This window comes from Lycorma delicatula, chromosome 11 (assembly GCF_047948215.1).
Source record: "Lycorma delicatula isolate Av1 chromosome 11, ASM4794821v1, whole genome shotgun sequence".
NCBI classification, from domain to species: domain Eukaryota; kingdom Metazoa; phylum Arthropoda; class Insecta; order Hemiptera; family Fulgoridae; genus Lycorma; species Lycorma delicatula.
The window spans coordinates 30,217,354-30,241,499 of NC_134465.1; the positions used below are offsets into that span (position 1 = coordinate 30,217,354).

At 31.2% G+C, this 24,146-nt stretch overlaps 1 protein-coding gene across 1 annotated transcript in view; it reads right to left on the reverse strand.

The window, feature by feature from the left end:
- The window catches only part of LOC142332472 (protein O-mannosyl-transferase Tmtc3-like), a 465,936-nt gene that overhangs the window by 22,244 nt on the left and 419,546 nt on the right, over positions 1–24,146 (reverse strand). Inside the window, exons 7-10 of the mRNA XM_075378918.1 lie at positions 15,727–15,902; positions 11,702–11,957; positions 7,374–7,522; positions 1,821–2,039 (exon numbers count right to left, since the gene is read on the reverse strand). Coding sequence (XP_075235033.1) covers positions 1,821–2,039; positions 7,374–7,522; positions 11,702–11,957; positions 15,727–15,902 — 800 coding nt within the window. The remainder of the gene's footprint in view (positions 1–1,820; positions 2,040–7,373; positions 7,523–11,701; positions 11,958–15,726; positions 15,903–24,146) is intronic.

Below are 24,146 nucleotides of genomic sequence, written 5' to 3' on the forward strand. Positions count from 1 at the left end.
ATGGGAAAATTAATTTGTCTTACACATTTTACTTCGAGACATGTTTTTCCTTCTTGATGTTATTTTTAGTTCCAATGATTTTTTTTTTATCTTGTTGATAATAAAAGTTTATTCTTTTGTTTCACATTTTTGTACACATATATGCAAATTAAGAATTGAAAAATTCAACATAACATTTCAACACTGTTAAAAATGTAGAAATCATAAAAAAAAAATAAAGTAGTTAAAATATCACATATAACATATCAATGCGATATCTTGTTGGAGTGCAGATTTTGAAGTATCTTAATTTATAAGTTTCCATGTAGTCTGAAGAAATCGACTCGTCATGCGTCACGTGAGACTGACATCCCACAAACAACTTTTTAGTGCGTATTGCATAAACAATTGAGCTTGAAGTCATACAAACTAATCGTAGTTCAACATCCTCATTCAGCCAGACTTTAAGATCTAATTACTATTGAATAGGAGGAACTGTAGACATTCCATACTCAATCTCTATTTCTTAAGTTGATCTAACCACAGCTACTGTTCCAGATGATTAATTTAATTTTTTTTCTTCCCTTCATGAGAGAGCATAAGTTCTGCTAGAAATTGTGGATTTTGTTGTAACCACTGGAGTTTTGTGTAATACTTGTTGGTTTGATCAAGTCATGAAGTTTATGGCTGTGGTTGACGTAGCTCTTTAAGAATGTAATAGTTCTTGCTTTTTCATTTCTATTTTATAGGATTCTTGATCTGATGACACTTAGATCTGGTTGAAGAAATTTCAATATTTTTTACATTGATGATTTGTCAGCCTAGTTGCAATAATATGTCCAAGATATAATTTGCTTTACTGCATTATCAAAATCTGAGGATATAGTGCAGTTTTTAAGGTTAACATATGCAGATAAGATATTCTCAAGATAAAAATCTTGTTCATATCGATATAATTTAATTTCTAGAAAAAAAAATCCATTTAAAACCAAGACAATTTTAAACTTTATTTTCCTTTAACTCAAAGTAAGGTAATAATTAAAATTGCACAGTCAAGTTTTAAATATTAAAACAAAAATTTTAACTCAATGAAAAAATGTTTCACAAACTGGTTATCATAATTTCTTTTGAAAACTCATCTTTCTTCCTTGTACAAGTCAAAATAATCTGCATTTTTCTACTAAATTTTTGACTAGTCAGCTTTTTAGTTTTCATTTGTAATCACTTCTGTAATTTCCTCAGCCATTTTGAAAATGATCAAATGACATAAAAGACAGTCATTTGAAACATAGTAGGTCATACTAGCAGTCTGATCTTGTTTTTGGGTCTAGCAGTCTTGTATATTATTAAAATGAGGTAATGTAAATATTAAATTAGAAATTGGTGCACAGTTATGGGTTAGTTATCACTTCATAATTTTTGAAACAATCTATGTTAAATATTTTAACTCAAAAATTCTTGCTTTATGATGAAGCATTTTTTTTCAATGTTAGAATACATGAGCCGTATTAAATTATGACTTAAAATAAATTTGTGTAACATATTTGACTACTGTATTGGTAAATCTATGGTACGCATGGGTGAATTTTTATATTTTTGCTGAAGAATGAACAGGTGTACCAATACAGCAAACAATACTTTCCCATCCAAATCTAAGTTTCTATGTAGTCTTGAATTTGCAGCAGATTATTATAATTTGACTATTTCATGTTCCATAATAATGAATATTTAAAAATTAAACAAAACAATTTTAAAATGATATGTTAAAAATAACATTGTGGTTTAATGTCAACATTTTATTTTAATTTTAAATCTAATTTATTTTTCAAAGAAAAACAAACCTGACAGCTTTATTAAAATATTGTAAAGCTTCTTGAAAACGACCTTGACCTTCTAATGCATGTCCAACATTGTTAAATAATTTAGCATTACGCTGATTAACTCTAAGGCCAGCCATAAATATTGTATATTCTGATTCCCAATCCCAGTTTCTTCTTATTGTTTTACAACCATGTGCAAGAAGAAGAAAACTGAGACCCATCCATGCTAATTTATTATATCTGTAAAAAAAGTTTTAATTAATAAAATACAATAATTCAGTTTATAAACATTACTAAAAAAAAGTAGAATTATTAATGGTAAATTTTATCTATTGAAATCTTAAAATAAATCTAGTAAACTCTAATGAAATTAGATTTAGTAAATTCTAATAAAATTATCTAGTAAACTTATCTAATAAAATCTTGATTATGTTATTAATTTGAATGTTGTTGAAAAATATAAAACCATAATTTACTTAAAACTTGGTAAACATATTTATGTCATATTTTACTAATCATTATAATTATTCTTGATAAAATCATTACAAGAGTGTAAAATGAAAGAAAATTAAAAAAAAAATTACCTTAAATTTAATGTTCTGTTTTGAAGCAAAATTTATGAACGTATATAATAGTTTACTTATGTATATAAATTTATGAACGTATATAACAGTAATATTAATTGGAGTCAATCAATGTATATTGATTGGTTCGGTTTACCGGAGGCAATCTGGTAGAACAAGGAGTTCCCGTATTGTCCGGGAGATTCTCTCTGGTGATATCAGTACCGAGAGCGCTGCAAGTTCTGATGGTGAGACTCACCAGAGGTCAGTTGCGAAGCTTATGGAAACCAGGAGAAAGCAAAGTATGTTTGTGGACAACAGGTGGTCACACCTGCTCTGCTTTGGAGTTTAGTGATTACAGTGATGATTTAAGCAGGTATAAAAGAAATTTCTCACCCTTTTTGGCAGCTTCTGCTGCCAACAAGGTAGCAAGGCACAGTCGGCGGGGAAGTCCTCCAAGCGGAGGTTGAGGGCTCTCTCCTCCGGCTGTAGAAGAGTCGAGGAAGTTGAGAAGTTAGACCGGAAGCGAGGTGGCTTGGCCTGGACAGAGGAAGTGGAGGAGTTGGAACTTCTGATTGGTGGTGATCGGTGGGCAACTTTCCTGTACCGTATGGATGCTTTGCCTTGTCACATCAAGGCGTATGGACCTCCATATACGAGTTCACGATACGGTTGACACTGCCACCAAGCTTCGGCAGCAGACAATGGATAAAGATGAAGGTACGACAGTGATGGGAGGCAGGGGCGTGCGGCGGGTCTATTTGTTGATAAAGAACGTCGATGTCCTTACCAAGGAGGAGGAATTGGTGAATAACATGCGGAAGATAGCTGAGGGCTTGGTAACAATCATTGTTCTCTCCCTGAGGTCGTCATACAGAGAGACAAAGGTGGCGACGGTGGTGGTTCCGCCTCTGCTGGCTGATCAGTTGCTGAAGGTTGGACGAATTCACATCGGTTCAAAGGTCGAATGTCAAACAGATCTGCCGAAGAGCGATGTTATCGGTGTTGGGTGGTAGGTACTGGGCTAGATTCTGCAGTGGTCCCGACAAAAGCGGGCAATGCTTTAATTGTGGGGCACCTTCGAAAGGACTGTCAAACTGAGGCTAAATGCTTCTTTTGTAAAGTTCGAGGCATTCGCTTGCGGGCCGAGCATGTAGGACCAGCAGCAATAAATGAGACCCGTCCGTCTATGCTTTTGGGGACAACCTAGGGTTGGAACAGCCTCATCCAGGAGAAGTGGGACGCTCAGGTGTCCCACTTTCGATGATTGGATGGGGACTCACTTTGATTCTTCACAACGGCGTGGGAGGGGGTAGTAGGACCATAGTCCCGGTGGGGGATCCCTTTGGGGTTTCCATTAGAGGCATGACCTCAAGACTGGAATCCCGGTGGAGGGACCACATGGGTCCCCTCATTGGAGGCATGGCGAATGATTAAAGGCCGAGTCCCGGCTACCTGGGGGGATACCTTAGTTCCTGCCGAGGTAGTTTGAGTTGATATGGCACCTCCTGGAACTGTGTAATTGCTTAGTTGTTAGTTGTAATTGTTAGTTCTCCATTTGAAAGTACAACTCTTGAAGAATAGATTGCACTTGAAATGGGCACGAAAAAGTTCTTAAAAGCCAAAATAATTACAGTTACTGAAGTCTTTTTATAAACAAATTAGTAACGAATAAAGCAATTTTCTTGTGTAACCACTCACTGAATTGGAATTCCAAGAGCAACTTTTAAAACAATAAAAATAGTAAAAACTTTACTTTTACAATAAATATTGGCTTTGCAAACAACTGCCATTTTTAACGGTTTTCGCCTTTTTTTGAGTAACTATTTAACAAAATTCAGCGTTTCCAAGGACTTAAATTATAGATACTGCAAATGCCTACAACTTTTATTTAGGACTTTTTCGCCTAAGAAATTTACCTTGGCCTACAAAATTGAAAAACCGATTTTCACCACCTTCGAACGGCCTCCATTTTGTCCAGTTAGAAAATTTTTATCCAGTGGCATATAAACAAGTTATACTTACCCTGATCTACAACCTCATGCACTTTCCTAAACTCGACTAATTTTTTACCAGAAAAATCCCTATCGAATGGATTAAAACTGGTGCTGGAATTAAACAGTAGGAACGGTATTTTTGATGTTAACAACATATTATTATACTAAAACTCTTTCAAATGATTAATTTCTTAATGTATTATTTGGTACTATCAAAATTATTAATTGTTATAATTAAAAATTTTAATTTGGAATTGTTATAATTAAAAATTTTAATTTGGAATTGTCAACGTAGCATGTATGAATATTGGAGGGTCTATAGAAACTACTTATTGAATGTAGTAGCAAAAATGGCAAATATAAACAGGATACGGTTTCATATTATTTTATCTCTACAGCATAAAAACTCATCTTCATTATGTTTGATTAAAAATTACAGAATTAACACATTTTCTTATTTCACATTTTTAATGAACTTCAAAAAAGGATGTAGTTCTCAACTGGATCCATATGTTTTTTTAATTTCATGCAATAATCTTCCTAAAATTAGCTAAATTTGACAATCCTATTTTTATTTTGTAGAGGAAGTTACTTTGTTGGTTCCATTATAAAATTACGTTGCACACAACCAACTGTTAGGAGTGTTCTTCCTGTACTTTAACCAGTCCATCTGGAGTAATGGAAGCAACAGCTGCTTCAATCCTGTTCCTGTAATCGAGTAGATCAGTAGGTTATGGATACACAAGATCCTTTATAAAATCCCAAAGGAAAGAATGACACGGGGTCAGATCGGGTTGGAGGCCACCACACACCAACTGTTATCAGGTCCATGCTGTTTGATCCAACCACTGCAAAAAAGTCATTCAACTGATATCATTTAGAGTTATCCCAGTGAGAAGGTCTATCTTATTGCCAAATAAAATCTTCTCGTTCATCTTGCAGTTGAGGAAAGAGCCATGAGCACAGCATATCCAGATAAGCAACAACTGTTATGCTCAATTCAGCTAAAAATAACGGACTGAAAATTTCCTGTTGGAATACTGCAAAGAATAAATTTTATTTTTGGAAGTACTTTTCGCATTGCAAGAAATCATGGGGATTTTCAGTCACCCAGATATGGACTTGTGTGTGTTAACATTTCCATTAAGATGAAATGTTGACTCATTACTAACATGCTCAAGCAAGTCGCCATCTTCATCACATTGCAATATTTTGATTGCAAAGTCAGCACGCATAGCATAGTCAATAGGGTCCCAAAACTGTTACAACTGTAAAAGGTAATGATGCATGAGTGAGCGTTTCTTAAAACATTCATCACCGGCATTAGTAAAGTTCACAGCTGGCCTTCCAAACAGATTTTTTACTTCGCTGGAGAAGGACTCGAGCAGGTGCATCCTGAAAGAGGTCTAACGGAGACTTACCCTCAGTCTGCCTACTCCTCAGTCTCAGCAGAGGCTGCCCTGGTTATTGCTGGCATTCCCCCTCTCCACCAGTTGGCGGTGATGTGATGTGACATCATTAGGGAAGGAAACAAAGTAACTGCTTAGGTGGGCATGATACAAGAGTAGCAGAGGAGGTGGGATCTCTCATCAATGGGGCGTTACACCCATCACTTATTCAAACAGGTTGTACCATGGATTGACTGCAAATTTGGCTAACGATGGTGGATGGTCAAAAGAGGCATCTGCGAACAACTAACTGGATCTCTTGATGTAGACATGATTGTACCGACAATGGTATCAGGAATTGATAAATTCACGGCTGTGTCAGAATATATAACAATGATACTACAGCACAAAAGCAGGGATGACAAGGTAGCGAGGGGGTGATGGACAGCCTCCTGTGGAGTCGTCAGTTGTCTGGGCTTGCCAGGATGGGCAGTGACGATGTGACACGAGGACTCCATTGCCCTCGAGCTGTTAAGGCCAAGACCTGGCAGGTTGGACCCGGTTAGAGGCAGGCAGCTGTTAAAAAACCAGGACCAAGTGTGGGGTCCCTTTTGTAGGATACTCACATTGGAGGTAAGGCATCAAGACCAAGTCCCAGTCCCTAGGGTGGGGTTCAGGAACAACATAGTTAGGCCTGGATACCTTGCCCTAGGAGTTAGAGGCAGTCACTGAAACAATATTAGAGTGGACAATCCCCTGGGCTGTGCTATGCTTACGGTGAATCCAGCCCAGGGGAGCAGAGGACAAAATACCAAACATGTTTTAGGACTGTGAAGGAAAGACTCCCTCACACATTCAACAGTTTCTTTAGATACCCTCAGTCATCCCATACTCTTCCCTCTATACAGACATATGGTCATTTCAAACTGATTGTTCCATTGACAAATATTACTGGCTTGTGGGATCACAATCAAACTTTCTAGAATGAACATTGAACTGTCCATTCACAATTTAGCAAACTGTAAAACACAGAAGGCTTTCTGTTCAGGAGTCGCCATTTTTACTAGTAACACTGTCAAGAGGAAAGATAGGGAATAAGTCTGAGACCATGCATGCAAATAAAACTGTCCTTTTTGTTTTTTGAATCTAGCCTTAAATCAACACAGCACATCTCATCCAAGAGATATTAATACAAACTAAAACCACAATATTCTTTTTTGTATGTCTGGTGTAATAAATGATACCTAATTCGATGTCATTCAGATATTTAAAACATTTTTAGTGTAAAAATTCAATAAAATAAAATTTTATTTTATAATAGTTGAGTTTATATCTTTGTTATAAGCTCAATTTACAAACTAGTTTTAAAGTATGTATTTCAGTTTTCAATCTGAATTTAAAGTCTTATTGTTAGGTAACAGAACTTAATTATTACATAATTTCAATTAATAATAACAATTTAAAACATTTCTGGACATAATGAAATATTTCAAAAAATAGTAAAGGTCTTATGATCATGCTGATTTTCATCATTTTAAATGACAGGTGGAGAAAAATATTTAAAATATGAAAGTTTTAAATACCAAAATTTAAAAATAAACTAAAAATAATTAAAAATATTTATACCTTTTTTCAATAAGAACATTCCACCCATAACCTATAAGCATACAAAAACCCATTGATGGCATATAAAGAACTCTCTCAGCAACTACAAAACCAACTGGGAAGAAAAGATTTGATGCAGGTAAAAATGGGAAAATAAGAAATGCAAGACTCTGTAAAAAAAAGAAAAGAAACATAAATGTGATTCACAAAATAAATGAGTCCTAAATTGTTATAGTAAGACTAAAAAAATATTAGGACTAATTTTTTAATTTATTCTATTTTATTTTACTCTATTTAATTACATTTTTACCCACCAGTTAATTTAATGATAATATTGTTGTCGCAAATCAACTGCTTAACAACTAATTTTCGAAGTTGAATGTTTCAAAGTTCAAATCCTAGTAGAGGTAAGTTATTTTTATACAGGTCTGATTATCAGAAAGTAGAAACCGGCGTACTTTGGTGATTACGGTTCTACTCAGGAATAGCTGCCTGAGTCTGTTCAATATCACATCTCATTTACAGGTCATAAATGTCACTCTCATCTCATTGGGCCACAGGGTTGCTTATTGTTCAAAATTTAAACAGCTTGGAACATAAAAATTAGGGGAAAAATAAATAAAACTTATATTTATTTATAATGATTATATTTTTTAATTATTGTGTGACTGAATCAAATTTATTTTGGTCACAAAAAAAAATCAAACTCAATTGTTTCACCTTAAAGTAAGCTAAAAAAAATAAGCTTGACATTATTATTGAATATTTAATATATTTCATCTGAAATACAATGTTATCTATTGGAGTTTCTTCAGAAAGTCAGAATAGGTTTTCAAGGTAAAAAAATGGGCTGGTAGATAATAGTTTGTTGCCCAATATGAATAACGCAGACTGATATTAAGCAAATTCTAAAGTTTCTAGGAACTTTTATTTATGAATTCTTTAGAAAAAATAAAAGTCATTTATTCATAAAAATAATAGTAAAATCCATTTTCATTAAACCACTCTTGCATGAAAAACTACTTTCATGTAAAGGCTTTAGGCTACTACCCTAAATTTAAGCAAGAAAGGGTTTTTTATATTTCTGTTTCTTCTTTTTCCTGTTTAGCCTCCGGTAACTACCGTTTAGATAATTCTTCAGAGGATGAATGAGGATATATATATTTCTGTTTCTACTTTTTAATAAATTATCCAATGATCTAAAAGAATAAGTAAACCAGTAGGGTATTCCTGATTAATGTTGAAAATTAACAATTTCTGTTGCTTGTCAAGATCACCTGATCTGAAAGCTTCAAACACACTAAAAAAAGTGTGCATAAATTTTAAGAATAAGTACTTATATTCTAATATGTCATGTAGAATGCCCTCAAAACTGCTTAAATCTGTAAGCATGATCTAGTCCATCATTTAAAAGATAATATTTAAAAAACTAATAGTAAAAAAATCTTGGAAATATTAAATTTTATTTTATTATCAAAATTTGTCTTGTTTCTATTGTATTTTTTGCAAAACCAACATAAGAACAAAATTAACATATATATACTGCACAATATAATTTTAAAAAAACTATTTAAGAGAAAAAATTATATGATGAAATATTACATTTATATGGTTATATATTATTTGTCAATAAGAGTATACAGTAAACTTCTTGCATGAAAACTCTTAACAGAAAGTTAAACCATGGTTACAACCATAGGAATATAATGTGGTCTACAACTTGCATTTATGTTCTCTTTATTCCTTATATTGTGAATAGTATTCAGACAGAATTTCAACCTTCTCATACTTACAGCATGATTTCTCTTTATCTTCAGATAATATTCAACTATATATGGTATCTAAAGGGCACTGTCAACTCCTACTTAAAGCAAGTAAGCAATATTGAATTGTTTACTTTACACAAAGGATTTGAAACTTTACTCTGATCTCTTTCTTCTATAATACTTCTCACTCTCTCTCAAATTCACTTTATTTTCTACATTACATTACTTTGATATAATCCAGCAATTCTAATACAATATTTCCAATAATAAATATCAATTTAGATAATTATTACAAAAATAATTTAATTTTATTCATACTAAATCTCTTACTAGAAAGGCAAGACAATAATTATTTATACAACTAAAGCCATATTGTAAAAAAAATAACTACTACAAAGATTTTTATGAAATTACTACATTGTATAAAATAGCTATTATAATAAGACTACATACACAATAAGCAGTGAAGATACAATAGTTGATTACTCTCTACTTATATCCCTCCAGTTAAATGTTAGCAAATCCCTAAGAGTTTAGATTTTATGCCTAACTTTACCAAATAAGTATCTCACTTCCTAGTTTTTTGCAGGGTTCATGATAAGGAGCAATCTGTCCAAATAAGTTGCAATAAAGAAGCGGCAGTCTAATGAGCTGTTAAAATGTGCCAAAATCACAGATTGAGTCGGGTCTTAATAGACATGTGAAATCTTTCCAAAAAAGAAAAGACTCAAATAAATGTAAGCTAAAGGAAGAAAATGGTAATGTACAAATGGATTGTAATGTACTGCTTCTGATAGGGATAGTCTACAATCTTTTCTCACATTCAGTCAAATTATTTACTAGTGGTCAATGCCTAACTCTAATAAACTTATTTTATGTATGCAAACAAATACTTATGTAAATTTTCCTAGCGTAAAAAATGATCAGCCCAATGAAATGATTGGGGATTGTCCAAATTCCAATTAGATCAAAATAGCAAAAGCTGAAAAACAAAATATTTGAGTGTTATGATTGTCAGGCATCTAAATGGAAAATCAATATAGGTTAATAGTAAAAATAGTTTGTATTTACTAATTTAAGAGATATGCTATAACTGGAAATAATTACAATGGTACTGGTACTGTCAGTTTATACAGCATAGCAAGGTTAGCAAGGGATGAACTTATAACATAATCTTGGAATCTGTATTTTGAAGGTTTAAAAATTAGTTAATTAGGGTTATTGTTTTGAAAGACAGAAGTCTTTGACGTGGTTGTATAGAACAACCATGTCAGCCACATTTCTAAAGGTTGCAGTACTGAATGTAAAAAAAAAAAAATGTATACAATATTGTCAATAATTCATCTAATTAAACATGGTAAACATCAAAGAAAAAGTTAAAAGGAGACGTGAAGCCAAGCTAATTTGTGAATAAAGATATCAGATCAGCATAATTTTACATTTTTAGCTCCATTATTTGTTAATAATAATCTGCTACAAATATTATAGGAAAAAATAAAATCATTTTAAAAGTAAACTCAAACCATATTAAATGAAGCTGAAGAAGAAAATCTTCACTAACGATCTGCACTAACACATGGAAAATTTATTTACTCTAGGCCTCAAGTAGCAATTAATATGAATATTATAGAATTAGGAGACTGAAATTAATTTAAATTTTTCAACAATAGTGCATTGTTTACTTACATTGCTGTAGATCTAACATACTTATAATTACATAATAATAACTAATAATGTGATAATCTGAGATTAAAACGGGCGTAAATATTGATTAATGTTCTTATCGTGTAGTAGGTTATTTTTAAAGTTATGTGTCATTTTTGTCCCCCCAGTAGATTGCATGAACTGGTTGAAGGTTGTCATATATGTATATGTGTTGTGTGTGAATTTACATGCATCACACACATGCAGATTTTTTACTTCAGGCCTTGTTTACTTCAAGTATAGTAGACAGAAAATATATTAAAATTTGATTGAAGAGTAGAGAAAAAATGAGTTTACAACAAGGCAGGAATATATAAGAGGCACTTTTTACTGTAGATTGTACAATTGAACAGGCATGTTTTATTTTATATATTTTTATAAATTATGCCTGAAAATGAATGCTAATTTTGAATCCTGTTAATTACAAAAGATATAGGTTCTGGAGAAGACAATAAATAACCCTGTTTGGCTGAATAGCATATAATTCCTCAGTTGATTGATCATCCCCTCCCTACATCATTTCCTTATCCTTGATCCTTTTTCTTCTGAAAGGAACATAAGATTAGGCTCAGCTCGAATACTAACTCCATCTGTATGATTAATGAAGAATTGATTGCTAGAGCTGCTTTAATGGATTTTACAGGAGTGGTGTCTGCTTTTAACTTATGCCTGAACTTATGTCTAAGGGTTGTACAAAAAGCCAAACTGAGGTAAGACTAATTCTTCTATCTCTACTGTTATCTTTTTACAAATAGAAAAATTATTAATTATCATTGCAAATATATTTTCAAAACATTAATTATGAATATATAGTATTACACACATATATATCTTCATCTTTTAAAGATAAATAAATAACAGAAATATAATATTTATTACCATGATAATCATAGTAGCCTGTTGTTTATTGTCTGTAGTTAAAGCAATATAACTTAATGTTGCGATCACAGCATAAGCGAATACTGTTGCAAGATTTCTATGATCGAAGAATGACTCCACAAGTGGTACAGTTCCCATAGTCCAATCGCAACAAAGATCACATGGGAACAACAATAACCATAAGTTGACACTTACTAAATAATTATAAGACAATTGTCTAGTAGGTGTATCAGTTACGCTGGCAGGGTTATCGAACCTAAAAAATTTAAATCGATAATATTAATAATTAATATTGCTAATAACATTCTAAAAGTAGATCTTTAATAATTTAAGGCAGCAGATGATAAAATATGAATTATCAATAACTTTGAATTATTTAAGATTGAGTACTAATATGGCAAACTCAAAATCCAACGCAAAAGGCATATTTATTTATAAAGTAGAAATGTTTTCATTTCATATAATCATTAGCAACATATATCAAATTTAAAAATAAATTATTCTTATCAAAATAAAAACAATTTTTCAAACATAATTGTGTAAACAGTTACGAAAAAAAGAAATTATATTATTCAAATAATTTTAATAATACTACAATATAAAACATTACTGCTCAGAAATTTACATTAACAATACTTTTTATATTTGTATAAATAAGAAATTCTTAAATATTTTTATTCATTACAGTATAATCCTCAACATTTTTACTTTCAGGGTCATATGGGTAATTACATAGGAAAAATTGATGAATTACAAAATTCATGTAACATTTATTAAAAGTATTAATGCTAATTGAAACAAATTAAAAAATAAAACACCATAAATTTTAGTGATATAACCTATTTAAAATCTTGAAGAAAACATTTATCTGTAATTACTTTTAAACAAATAATTGAAGGAAGGGTAAGTGTGTTAAATGATTTTATTTTGAACTAAATTACACGAAATACAGGTCTACTATAAGATATCTATAAAAAAAGTTATAAACATGTTTAAAGTACAAATGGAACTAAAATAACAAACACTATAAAAAAAGTTTGTAAATTTAATAATGTGTTGATTTTCATACCTTGATTTATAATTTAAACATTTCATTTTTAAAGAAGTCAATTATTCCTTTTTACATTAAAATGTTCTTATTTTATTTGTAATCACCCAGTACTTTGTATCTTCCTGTATTTACCCTATTATTTCATGTGTTTGCATTTTAAATAAATAATATGGATTTTAATCACATCTATTTTTTTATTTTATAATTAATTGTGTATTCTGTGAGCTGTTCTGATTAAGGTTTTACTATGATTTCCCTTAATGTAGCCAGAAAAATGAAAGTTCTTTTTTTAATCCACAGAGTTTACCTATTCATGAGTGATATCGCCAGTTTACTGTAAATACTGATAAAAATAAAAGGTTTATTTATTTACATAACATCTGAATGTATCAGCAAATAACATACTGAAAGTAAAAGAATAAGCAACAAGGAAAAACTTAGGTGATTGAAGATGCTTTTAATGAATCTAATTGGAAGATCAATGTACTTATTTAATGCTGAGTGCAATTGCCACTTTTTCACTGCTCACATGTGGTATTTGTTTGCACATAAAATAAAATGTTACTGCCTTACAAAACAATTAAGATTAATAAAAAATTTAACAATGAACCGGGTAATTTTAAAATTTCACTGAATAGTAGTCTTCTATAAATTCAATATTTAAACACACTATATGTATTGGCACATATGTTGGCGCAAGGACTGAAAGCCTATGTACTAGCATTTTGCATGCATTGGCCTATGTTATAAGCAAACTAAAAATATTGTCATTTTCTATACATTTGAGGTTGGTAATATATAAGAAAAACAGGTTTCATAAACTTGCTGTAGCGTATGTAATTGATGAGTTTTATTCTAAATTATAAATTGATGTTGTGATCTAGGTCTACTTCCTGATGTATAGGAACTAATAATAGTAGAATCGTACAAGACTGATGTGCTATTTTTGAAATGTTGTAAACACAACACACAATTCTAAGAATTTCATTTACTTATTTTTAATGTACTATAATCATTGCACTGTGAAAAATCATATTACACATCACTTGTAATTATGTTTTAGAAGTGGTTATTATAAAAATATTTATTGCGGTGTATATTTTACTTAATGAAGTGAACAGACGTTAGTGATTTATTTTTACTATTTGTTGTGTTGTTTTCATTTAATGCTCTTCATAAATTCAATAATTTAAATTTTTAATATTTTAATACACCTATTTTCTTTTATAATGTCGAAGATAGGAAGAAAATGTACCATAGTTCATAGTCAGGCGATGGAAACTGTATTCAATGTTTACAATTTCTTTTTACAAAACAATGCCAGAACTGGTACAGTGAGGAAAACTGAAGTGCTGAATACAGTTGTTCAAATTACAAAAGTATCAAAATGAACAGTCCTAAAGATTATAGCAGAAGGAAAATCAAATGAAACTGGGATGTCATCCATGTTTGTTTTACCAAGAAAACATGTAAATTGCCCTAATACTTTGCAATTTAGATTCGCTTGACATGGATGCTTTGAAGCGTTAAATAAATAAATTTTATGTAACCGAAAAATGTGTTCCTATTGAGAAGAGAATTATGTCAAAAGTCTGCAAAAGTGAAATTAATTTCAAAGGGAGTGAAAGATCTTTAATGAAAATGGGATTTAGATGTAAAAAAATAGAAGACAACCTGAAAATACTGATAGAATGGCATGACATTAAAATGTAAAGAATGAAATTTCTACCACAAATTTCCCTGTTTTGTGAAGAAGGAAGACTGATTGCATACACAGATGAAACCTACATTCACAGCAGTCATGTGACAATAAACTTGTGGATAGACACAACAAACTTTCATGAGGGACTGAAAACACCAGTATCCAAGGGCTCACTATTAATAATTGTTCAGCCAGCTGTAATAAAGGATTCATTTACAATGCTTTACTTATGTAAGAGCCAAATAAGAAAGAAGATTATTATGGATTCCAAAAAAATACATGAAATGGTTATAGCAGAAGTGTGTTCCTAACTTGCCACGTTGGTCGGTCATTGTATTAGATAACACATCATATCACAATGTTCTGCAACAAAAGCAAGCAAATTCTAACTCTTTAAAAAGCGCTAAGATAAAATGGTTAAACAAACAATGAATTAACTGTTCTACTATGATGAAGACTGAATTATATATTATAAAATTACACAAAGACAATCAAAGAAAAAAAAATTTCTAATAGATGACATTTTTGAAAATTATGGTCACACAGTTCTATGGTTACCGCCTTATCATCCTGACTTAAACGCCATTGAAATAATTTGGAGTCAAGTAAAAGGGCAAGTAGCTAAAAGAAATACAACTTTTAACATGTCGGACGTTCTTAAGTTGCTGAAGAGAAATTTCATAAAGTGTTTGAAGCTGAGTGGAGCAATGTCTGCGAGCATGTTGTCAATATTGAAAAAAAATATATTGAAGATGAACATTTATATGATATGCACATTGACAATTTTGTGATAAATGTGAATTCAGAATCCAACATGAGCTCTTTAGAATCTACTGATGACAGCGACTTTGGAATTTGCAAGTTACAGCAATAAAGTGAGTAGAAAAAAATACTTTTCAGTAAACTGAATTGTTTCATTTTACTGATTATTTCATTGGGTCCTGATTTTATCAGACTTCAATTTTGTTTAATTGCATTACTTTTTTTATCACTAATAACTCATGTCATTAGCTATCTAGAAAAAACTTTATTAGTCTTAGAAGTAACAAATTATTTTGAGAACTACAGTAAAACAAAAGCAACATTACATTCATTTGCATTATCATATCCTAAAGGAGACTGTTCTGTTGTATATTTAATTGTATTTTACTCTGTTAATCACTTTATTTGATACAATGTATATTCTTAGTTTTGATTTTGTTGTAAAATAATTTCTGTATCTATTTCAGAAATGTACAAAACTAAATAATTATAAAATTAAATAATAGTTACCTGGTAAAAATGGGTAATTTTGAACCCATAACTTGTAATCTGATAAGTAATAATGTTATAGTTGTTGCTATTAATACACATAACCTCTTTGTTGCATCTGATGTCCATGTATGATGTAATGATGCTTTACTGCTGAATAACCATCGAATAAAATACTGCATGTCATTCAATCTCAACTGTAACAGAAAATAAAATAACATATTATTTAACATAAATTTACCTGGTTTATTCATGAAATGATCTGGCATGTTTTAACAGAAAAAATAATCCTCTCCTTCCGAAAATTAGGTAATAAAATTAAAAATACTTTTATTGTTAATTGTTACTTTATCCGTGTATTAATTTAACAAGCTATTTTTTAATAATTAATTTTATAAGCTATTTTTTTTGTATTATCAAGGATGAAAAGAAAGCGTACTTTGAATTGTTTTACAGCAATTTAATATGGTGTTGCAGTTTTGAGTAATTCATGTAAAATGACAATGAAAAAAATTTCACATTTCAAAAGATTATCTGCACAATATTTCTTTAATAAAAGTTAGGGATTCATTTATTTTGCCCACTTTTTAACCAATTTGATGCATTAAATTTTTCATTAATATTTGGCACCCACCAAGATATAATGCTGATCTGGCCCTCCCACCAGAGATTATATATACAAAGGAATTTAAACAAAATTATTTTTATATTAAAAAAATCAAATTATGAAGAAAACTTAGATTAAAAAAAATAAAAGAAGATCGAGAATGAAGCTGATAATTTATATACCATTATTTTTTGATAGCTTTTATACAACATAAATATCTAAAGAAACAACTTCAAGGAAAATAAAATGGTATAATCTACAGAAGAATTGCTGACAGAAAAAAAAATTGCTCATTAAAGAAATTTATTTATAGTTGTCCTTAAAACTGATTGCTATATATTATAAATAATTTGGATAGAAACCCTAGTCAAATTAATCAATTAATTAGGAATTATACGGACAAATACTAGTTAATTAAAAAATCATCTGAAATAAATGATCTAAAAATTATTTTATTCCATATCATGTAAGATATGCGATGCGTCTCAAAAAGCCTGTCCCATGTAAATGTCAACCACACCTTTACAAAGTGTAGCTATGGCTTGCTACATGGCGCAACCTTTATTCACAGATGTGCCTCTGGCGACCAAGTGGCCATTGGTATAAATGGTCCCCTCTTCTACCAAGTGCCAACAGCCTCTGATGAGGGTGGATGAGTAGGTAGAAAGGAAGGGCACTCTATTGCCCTGGAGGTGAGAAATTGCCCCTGAAGGTGGATGAATCATCAGATCAATGGCATTGGAATGGAGAAGGCAATGGGAAATCACTGCATTAAAGATCCTTAAGGATATCCTTAGTCGATCATGGCATGAGATGAATCTTTTTGTAAAAAAAATCTGAAGGTAAATCTTCCCCTCATTCAGATCTCTGGGAGGGGAATGCAACAAGGTTTCATGCTTATGAAGGAGTAAGAATAAAGTATTGACACAAAAAGGGTATTTGTGCAGGGAGAGCTGGAGAAATGAAAAAGAAGACAGGAAATATGATACGAATAGGAACATGGAATGTACTGACACTACGCAAAAAGGTAAGCTTGAAAATGTAAAACAAGAAATGATTAGAAATAAATTAGACATACTTGGAATGAGTGAAATGAGATGGGGAGGAAATGTCGAGTGGAGACTTCCACTTCTACTACTCAGGTGCCGAAAGAAGTAGTAGGAATGGAGTTTGTGTATTAATAAAAAAGAGATTAGTAGGAAAAGTAACTAAGGTGAAATATGTTGAAGATTCCTGATGATGATAAGGGCAGAAGGTAGAGATAAAGATCTTGTAATAATTCAAGTATATATGCCAACATTACAATGTAATGTAGAAGAAATTGGGGAGTATTATGAAAAGTTGGAAAATATACTAGAGAAAGAAAGGAAAAAGACATGTGGATTAATGATGGGAGACTGGAATGCTGTGGTTGGTGAAGGACAAGAAGGCAAGATAATAGGAAAAAATGGTTTAGGTAATAGAAACAAAAGAGGAGAGAGATTAGTTGAGTTCTGCATTAAAAATGATATGGCAGTGAGAAACACAATGTTTGAAAATCATAAAAGAAGGAGATATACGTGGGTGTCAAGATTGGATGGAGAGAAGTATCAAATTGATTACATGCTCATGCAAGAAAGCTATAAGAACTGTATGAAAAATGCAAAAGCTTACTTAGGAACAAATGTAAACGCTGATCACAACTTAGTAGTAGCAGAAATCAATTTGAAGCTCAAGATAATAAAGGTTGGTCAGAAACAAAGTACCTATGATCTGGAAGATCGAAGAAACAAAGAAATAGTAAAAAAGATGCAGAATAGTGTACTGGAAAAAACAAGAACAGGAGGGGAGCTAAATAGTACGAATGATCATTGGTTAAATATTAAAAACAGTATAAAAGAAGCAGCTGAGGAAACAATAGGAATTAAGAATAGAGAAAATCGAAAAATGTTTGGACAGAGGAAGGTAAAAGGAACTATAGGAAGCTTAACAATGAATTAAGAAGAAAAACTGAGATAGGAAGAAAAAAAAGTGGTTACAGGAAAATTGTGCTGCAATAGAAATACGAGAAAAAGAAGTGAGATATAATCTAATGTACAAAGAAGCTGCAGAAATAGTATTCAAGAAAAATGGAAAAAGTTGTACAGTGTATCAGATCGAGTCAAAGAATATGGACATAGTAACTGAGAGGAACGAAGTGAAAAAGATATGGGAAGAGTACATCATGGATTTACATGCACTGAATGATAGGTCAAGGGGAGTAGATCTAGGAATGGAAGAAGATAACAAAGTTCATGAAAATCACAAGGGTTATATTATATTAAAATGTAAAGTAAGTATGACCATAAAAGCGATAGTTAATGGAAAAGCTGAAGTATGGGTTGATTTGCCGATTGAGTTGTTTAAAGCTCTTGAAGAGAAAGGAAAAAAATTTATTGTTGGATCTGTGAAATAAAATATATGTTGAGGGTAGATGGCCTACAGACTTACTGCATACAATAATGGTGACAATAACAAAGAACATTAATGCTAGAAAATGTGAAGAATACCGGACGGACTATGAGTCTAATTTCACATGCAGCAAAAGTCTTAGAAAAAATTCTGAATACGAGGTTGTACAATAAATTGGATAAAAATATAGCAGAACAATATGGCTTCAAAAGAGGAGTTGGAACTAGGGATGCTGAATTACTGGTGAATATATATAGAAAAGAGAAGAAGAATATATGTTGCGTTTGTAGACCTTGAGAAAGCTTTTGATAGAGTAAGATGGGATAAATTAATGATAATTTTGAAAAAGAAAGGAACTGATCGGAAAGACAGGAGATTTATGTAAGTTGTATATGAAACAGAAAATAAAAGTAAAAATAGGAAGTGAGATGATGCAAAAGATAAAAATAGGGAGTGCAACAGGGATGCTGCACTCCTCTTTACTTATTTATCTAGAAGAAATCATCAACAATGGTTTGAAGGGTAATAGAAGGGTTGCAATAGGTGGTAGAATAGAATGTATACGATTTGCTGATGGATATGGTGGTGCTGGCAGACAATGTAACAAAGTTAAATGAAATGCTTAATGATCTAAATAAGATTTGTAAAAATCTAGGGATGAAAATTAATAAAAAGAAAACAAAATGTGTGATATTATGTAACAAAGATGAAAATATTAATGTAAGAATTGGGACCCACGCACTAGAGCAGGTGGTGAAATTTAAGTACTTGGATAACCTCATAACAGAAGATCTTAACAGTACCACAGAAATCAAAAGGAGAATAGCAATGGGTAAGGAGGCATTTAATAGGAAAAGGAGTTTGCTATGTGGGAAATTAAATTTAGACTTGAGGAAGAGATTGACTGGCAAGATGTTTTATTTCGAGAGTTATGCTTTATGGTACAGAAATGTGGACTTTAAGAAAGGAAGGCAAAAGACGAATTGAGGCGTTTGAGATGTGGGTAAAATGGTAAACGTCTATTGGCAGGATAGAGTAACAAATGAGGAGGTGGTAAGAAGAGTAGAAGAGGAAAAAATATGTTAAATATCATTTTAAGCAGGAAAAGGAACTGGCTATGACACTGTATGAGTAGAAAGTGCTTAATAATAGATGGAGTTGAAGGACTGGTAAACATAAAGAGAGGAAGGGGAAGAAGAAGATTTCAGTCGATTGATGGGGTTGAGGAAAGAGGAAAGAAAATATACAGATACAAAAACACTTGCACAGGGCAGGAATAAGTTGAGAGCAACCATGGCAATCCTGCCCCATTGGCAGAACATAATGAATGAATGAATTAATTAATTATTCCATATCAAGTCCATAATTATTCCATAATCAACTTTTACAAAAAAGTTCTTTTATTTAAAAGCGTTTTTTGAAAAGTTTAATAAATTTACACAGTCACGTACATATGCAAATAATTCAGTAAAATTAAGCTAATAAAATTAAGTACCTCTAGTAGAAGTCTGAATGAATGGTTTTTTTTTATTTTTATATTTCACCATGCTGTAAAATTCTAGAGGATTTTTCTTAAGGAGATTTATTCTGGTACATGGATGTCTGTACAGTATTGAGACAATTACTCTATTGGGTAAGGTAATCTGTCTATGATTATATCATTCCAAAATTATTCATCAAACTGCTCCAGTCATGGGTAAAGATACTCTGAACTACTGAGGAACTATGAATGAGTTAGATATCAAGTAAATAAATACGTATTTTATTCTCTTTTTGTACATAAAAATAAATTGTATATATTGTTCTCTTGTCTGGTTTTGTAGAAGTGAATTATTGTTATTTTTTGTTTTTAAGAATAAGTGATTACTCTTGTAAGAAAAGATTACATATTGATAAATATAAACCTGTCCACTACCAAGAGGAATCATTATAGTATAACTTTGAATAAAGTTGCTTTGTTGTTTTCTATTTCTATGGGCCAAGCAGAGATATTTCAATAATCAACTAACTTTATTCTCATTTAATGTTCCCCAAATAAATTCTGTTGGTTTTGGCTAGACATCCAACAGATCTATGCTAAGGAAATAAAGATTTATAACATTTTGAATCTTTGATAATTTGTATGTTTTGTAAGGGCAGGTTATATACATTAACCCACAGGGTTGGTCTAGTGGTGAACATGTCTTTGCAAATCAGCTGATTTTGAAGTTGAGAAATCTAAGGTTCAAATCCTAGTAAAGGTAGTTAATTTTATATGGATTCGAATATTATATCATGGATACCGGTGTTCTTTGATGGTTGGGTTTCAATTAACCACACATTTCAGGAATAGTCAACCTGAGATTGTACAAGACTACACTTCATTCACATTCACACATCATCCTCATTCATCCTCTGAAGCAATACCTTATGATGGTTGCAAAGGCTAAAAAGAAAAAGAAAAGGTCTATATACATTATCTATTCAAGGACTTAATTTTTATTTGTCTCTAAATAAATCTGACTAGGGAACGAGATGCTTGTCTGGGTACAGCTGGCCAGTCTAATACATTCATAAATGCAAATATAAAAAATAAAGCTAAATTCGATGAAAGTTTATGCGTAAAAAATTTTATGCAATGAAAAAAAAAGATTATAACAAACTGGTGTAAAGGAAAGTGTATAGAGGAAAACAAAATAATAAGTAAAGTACAAACAAAGATAAAAGAAAAAAAAGAAGAAAATAAATTAAAAATGGTTAAAAATACATTAAATGTAAGTAAGGCATGGTATGAAAATTTTAAATGAATAATTCAAGTATAGTGTAACATATTGCAGAGCTGTCAGATTATGTAAAATGCTTGAGTTTCATCAAGAATATAAAGGGGAAAGATTTTTTGATGTTATGTATGTGTATTATAATGTAAAGTGAAAAGAGGAATTAAAAAAAAAAGTAAAAGAGAAAAGCTGAGTCAATACCTGCGTTGTACTTTATATGAATGATACTTAACCAAGAGTAAGATCACTTAACAGAATGGAATAGTAATGACAAAAAAAAGGTGTAGATAATACAGAATTAGAAAAAAAAAATATGAAAGAACAATATGTTTTGAACAAAAAAAAACTGGTGTATAAAAAAAAATCACTGGTGGATTTTTCTAACTCATCTTGTTTCCAAATTTCTATGAATGATTGTTAAATAAAATTGTTCTATTCTTTATAAAATGTTTTGTGGAATACATACATATATATATATATATTCTCATTGCTTCTTTTACAAGTCCACATTCACACTTTAGTGTAAATAACACATAAAACAATGTGATTTTACGTTATAAACAAAGCTTACGCTTTGTTTCCTTTTTGGTTTTTTATTATTTTTATACAAATTTTATTTCATTTTGTATATCAGAAGTTTGCATCTTTTATATTCTATTTTCATTTTCTGAAATGTTTTTGTCATTTGTGAACAAAAGCATAAATACAAATCCCTTATGTCTTGCTACATTTAACCTACATTTTGGCTTTTCATTTTGTTATTACAACCTCAGATATGTTAAACACGTGCTTTTATGAAGAAAATAAGAAATGAATAGTAGGTGGAAAAATGTAGTAAGAATTGAACTGAAAATCAGCTGTTTTAGAATCCAAGATGCTAATCACTACCTCAATTTTATATATACCTCTTACTAAGTGCAAAAAAACATACTTCAATTTTGAATATTATATTTTTAAGCCATGACCAATCATTAGTCATTAGAAAATTATAGACACATGTTAAAATTAATAACTCACTATTGTTCATTACTCTTTTCAGTTATTTAAAACTTTTATTCAAAGTTGTGAATTAAAGATAGGCATTAAGGAAAAAAAATCATTTAACTTCATTATCTGTCATAATGGCAAAGAAACAAGTTATGAATTTTTCGTTGTCAAAGACATATCTACTTTAGTTACCATTGGTACTATTATTCTGTCTTTTGTAATTTAATTTCCTTTTAAGGTTTCATAAAGCCTGAATACTTTAATTGTTATTTATCAGTATTATTCTCACAACTATAAGGATAACAAACACTGCTGGAATCCAGAGGGCAGATCCTTTTGGGTAAACAGGAATGGCGACTGAAGTGAGCTCTGTGGGTGTCCAGACCACCGACCCCCCCCCCCGAAATACACAAGAATGGCAAGCTCTGACAGGCTCTGTCCTGGGGTAGGCCCTGAGGAGCCCCTGAGTTAGTTCTGGGGTTTGTCTTGGCCCAGGTTCTGGCTAGACTGTATGTAATACAGTCTAGCTGTATTACAGCTAGACTATCGGTTCTGGCTAGTGTATGTATGTATATATATATATATGTTACAGTCAAAGGCCGATTTACAGTATCCTAGGTTTGACTAGTCAAACCTGCAGATGGACTAAGCAAAGTCAAAGCTGAAAACAGACTTTTTCTTTCGGCCTTTGGCTAAAATGCTTTTAGGCAATCCTAGGAGCAACCAAATCGACCAGTCAAACTTGAAAACACATCAGACAATCGGCTTTGTCATTAAATACTTAACTGACAATGTGTTTTTTGTTTTAATTTCACATGTTTTATTGTTGAATCAATAATGTTTTTTTATTTCATAGATCTCCTGGTATAAAATGAAAAGAATAAATGTAAAAAATTGTTAGTATCTCATTTATTCGATGAAAATTTTCTTTCTGTGTTAGTAAATATAAATATTTTGAAAAAGTATATTAGATTGGAAAAACTGGAGAGCTCATGAAAATATATTTGAATTAAAAAGAAATGTCACATTCCTAGTAAAAAATAGGCGTTTTTTGGAAATATAATGTTCACTTTTATATCTGCAACCAGAAATAATGTAGAGTGAATGTTGCCCAAAATTTTCCTCTATTGGCTCACATAAAGGCAAGCTTTAATCGGTCGATTACATTTTATTAGGAATTTTAAAGGCAGAATTTAGTTGTATTTGTTACAGTCAAAGGCCGATTTTTACATTTATATCTATAATTTTTCATGAACTTTTTTACCATTTATTGACCCTTTTAGCACTATTTTAATCAATCCATCTTTTCTTATGATATATCCACCAATCAGCTTTTATATCCTGAATTTTTCTTATTAAGCTTTTATTCTCATTAACTCTCCTCATTACCTCTTCATTTCTACTTTGTTTGTTTATTTAATCTTTTCTAATCTCTCAGAGTTCACATTTCAAATACATCTAGCCTTTTTTTTTCTCTTTTTTAATATCCATGTTACATATTAATACAAGTCATTTCAAATGTAATGCTTCACAAGGTGGCTCTTCAATCTTATGCCATTTTTTTTGTGGTTACTCCACCTTGGGGTTGGACCTGCTTTAAAATGAGCACTACCCCAAGGAAGATTCAGGAGAAATTACTCACTCCTGCACTTCTTCCACCA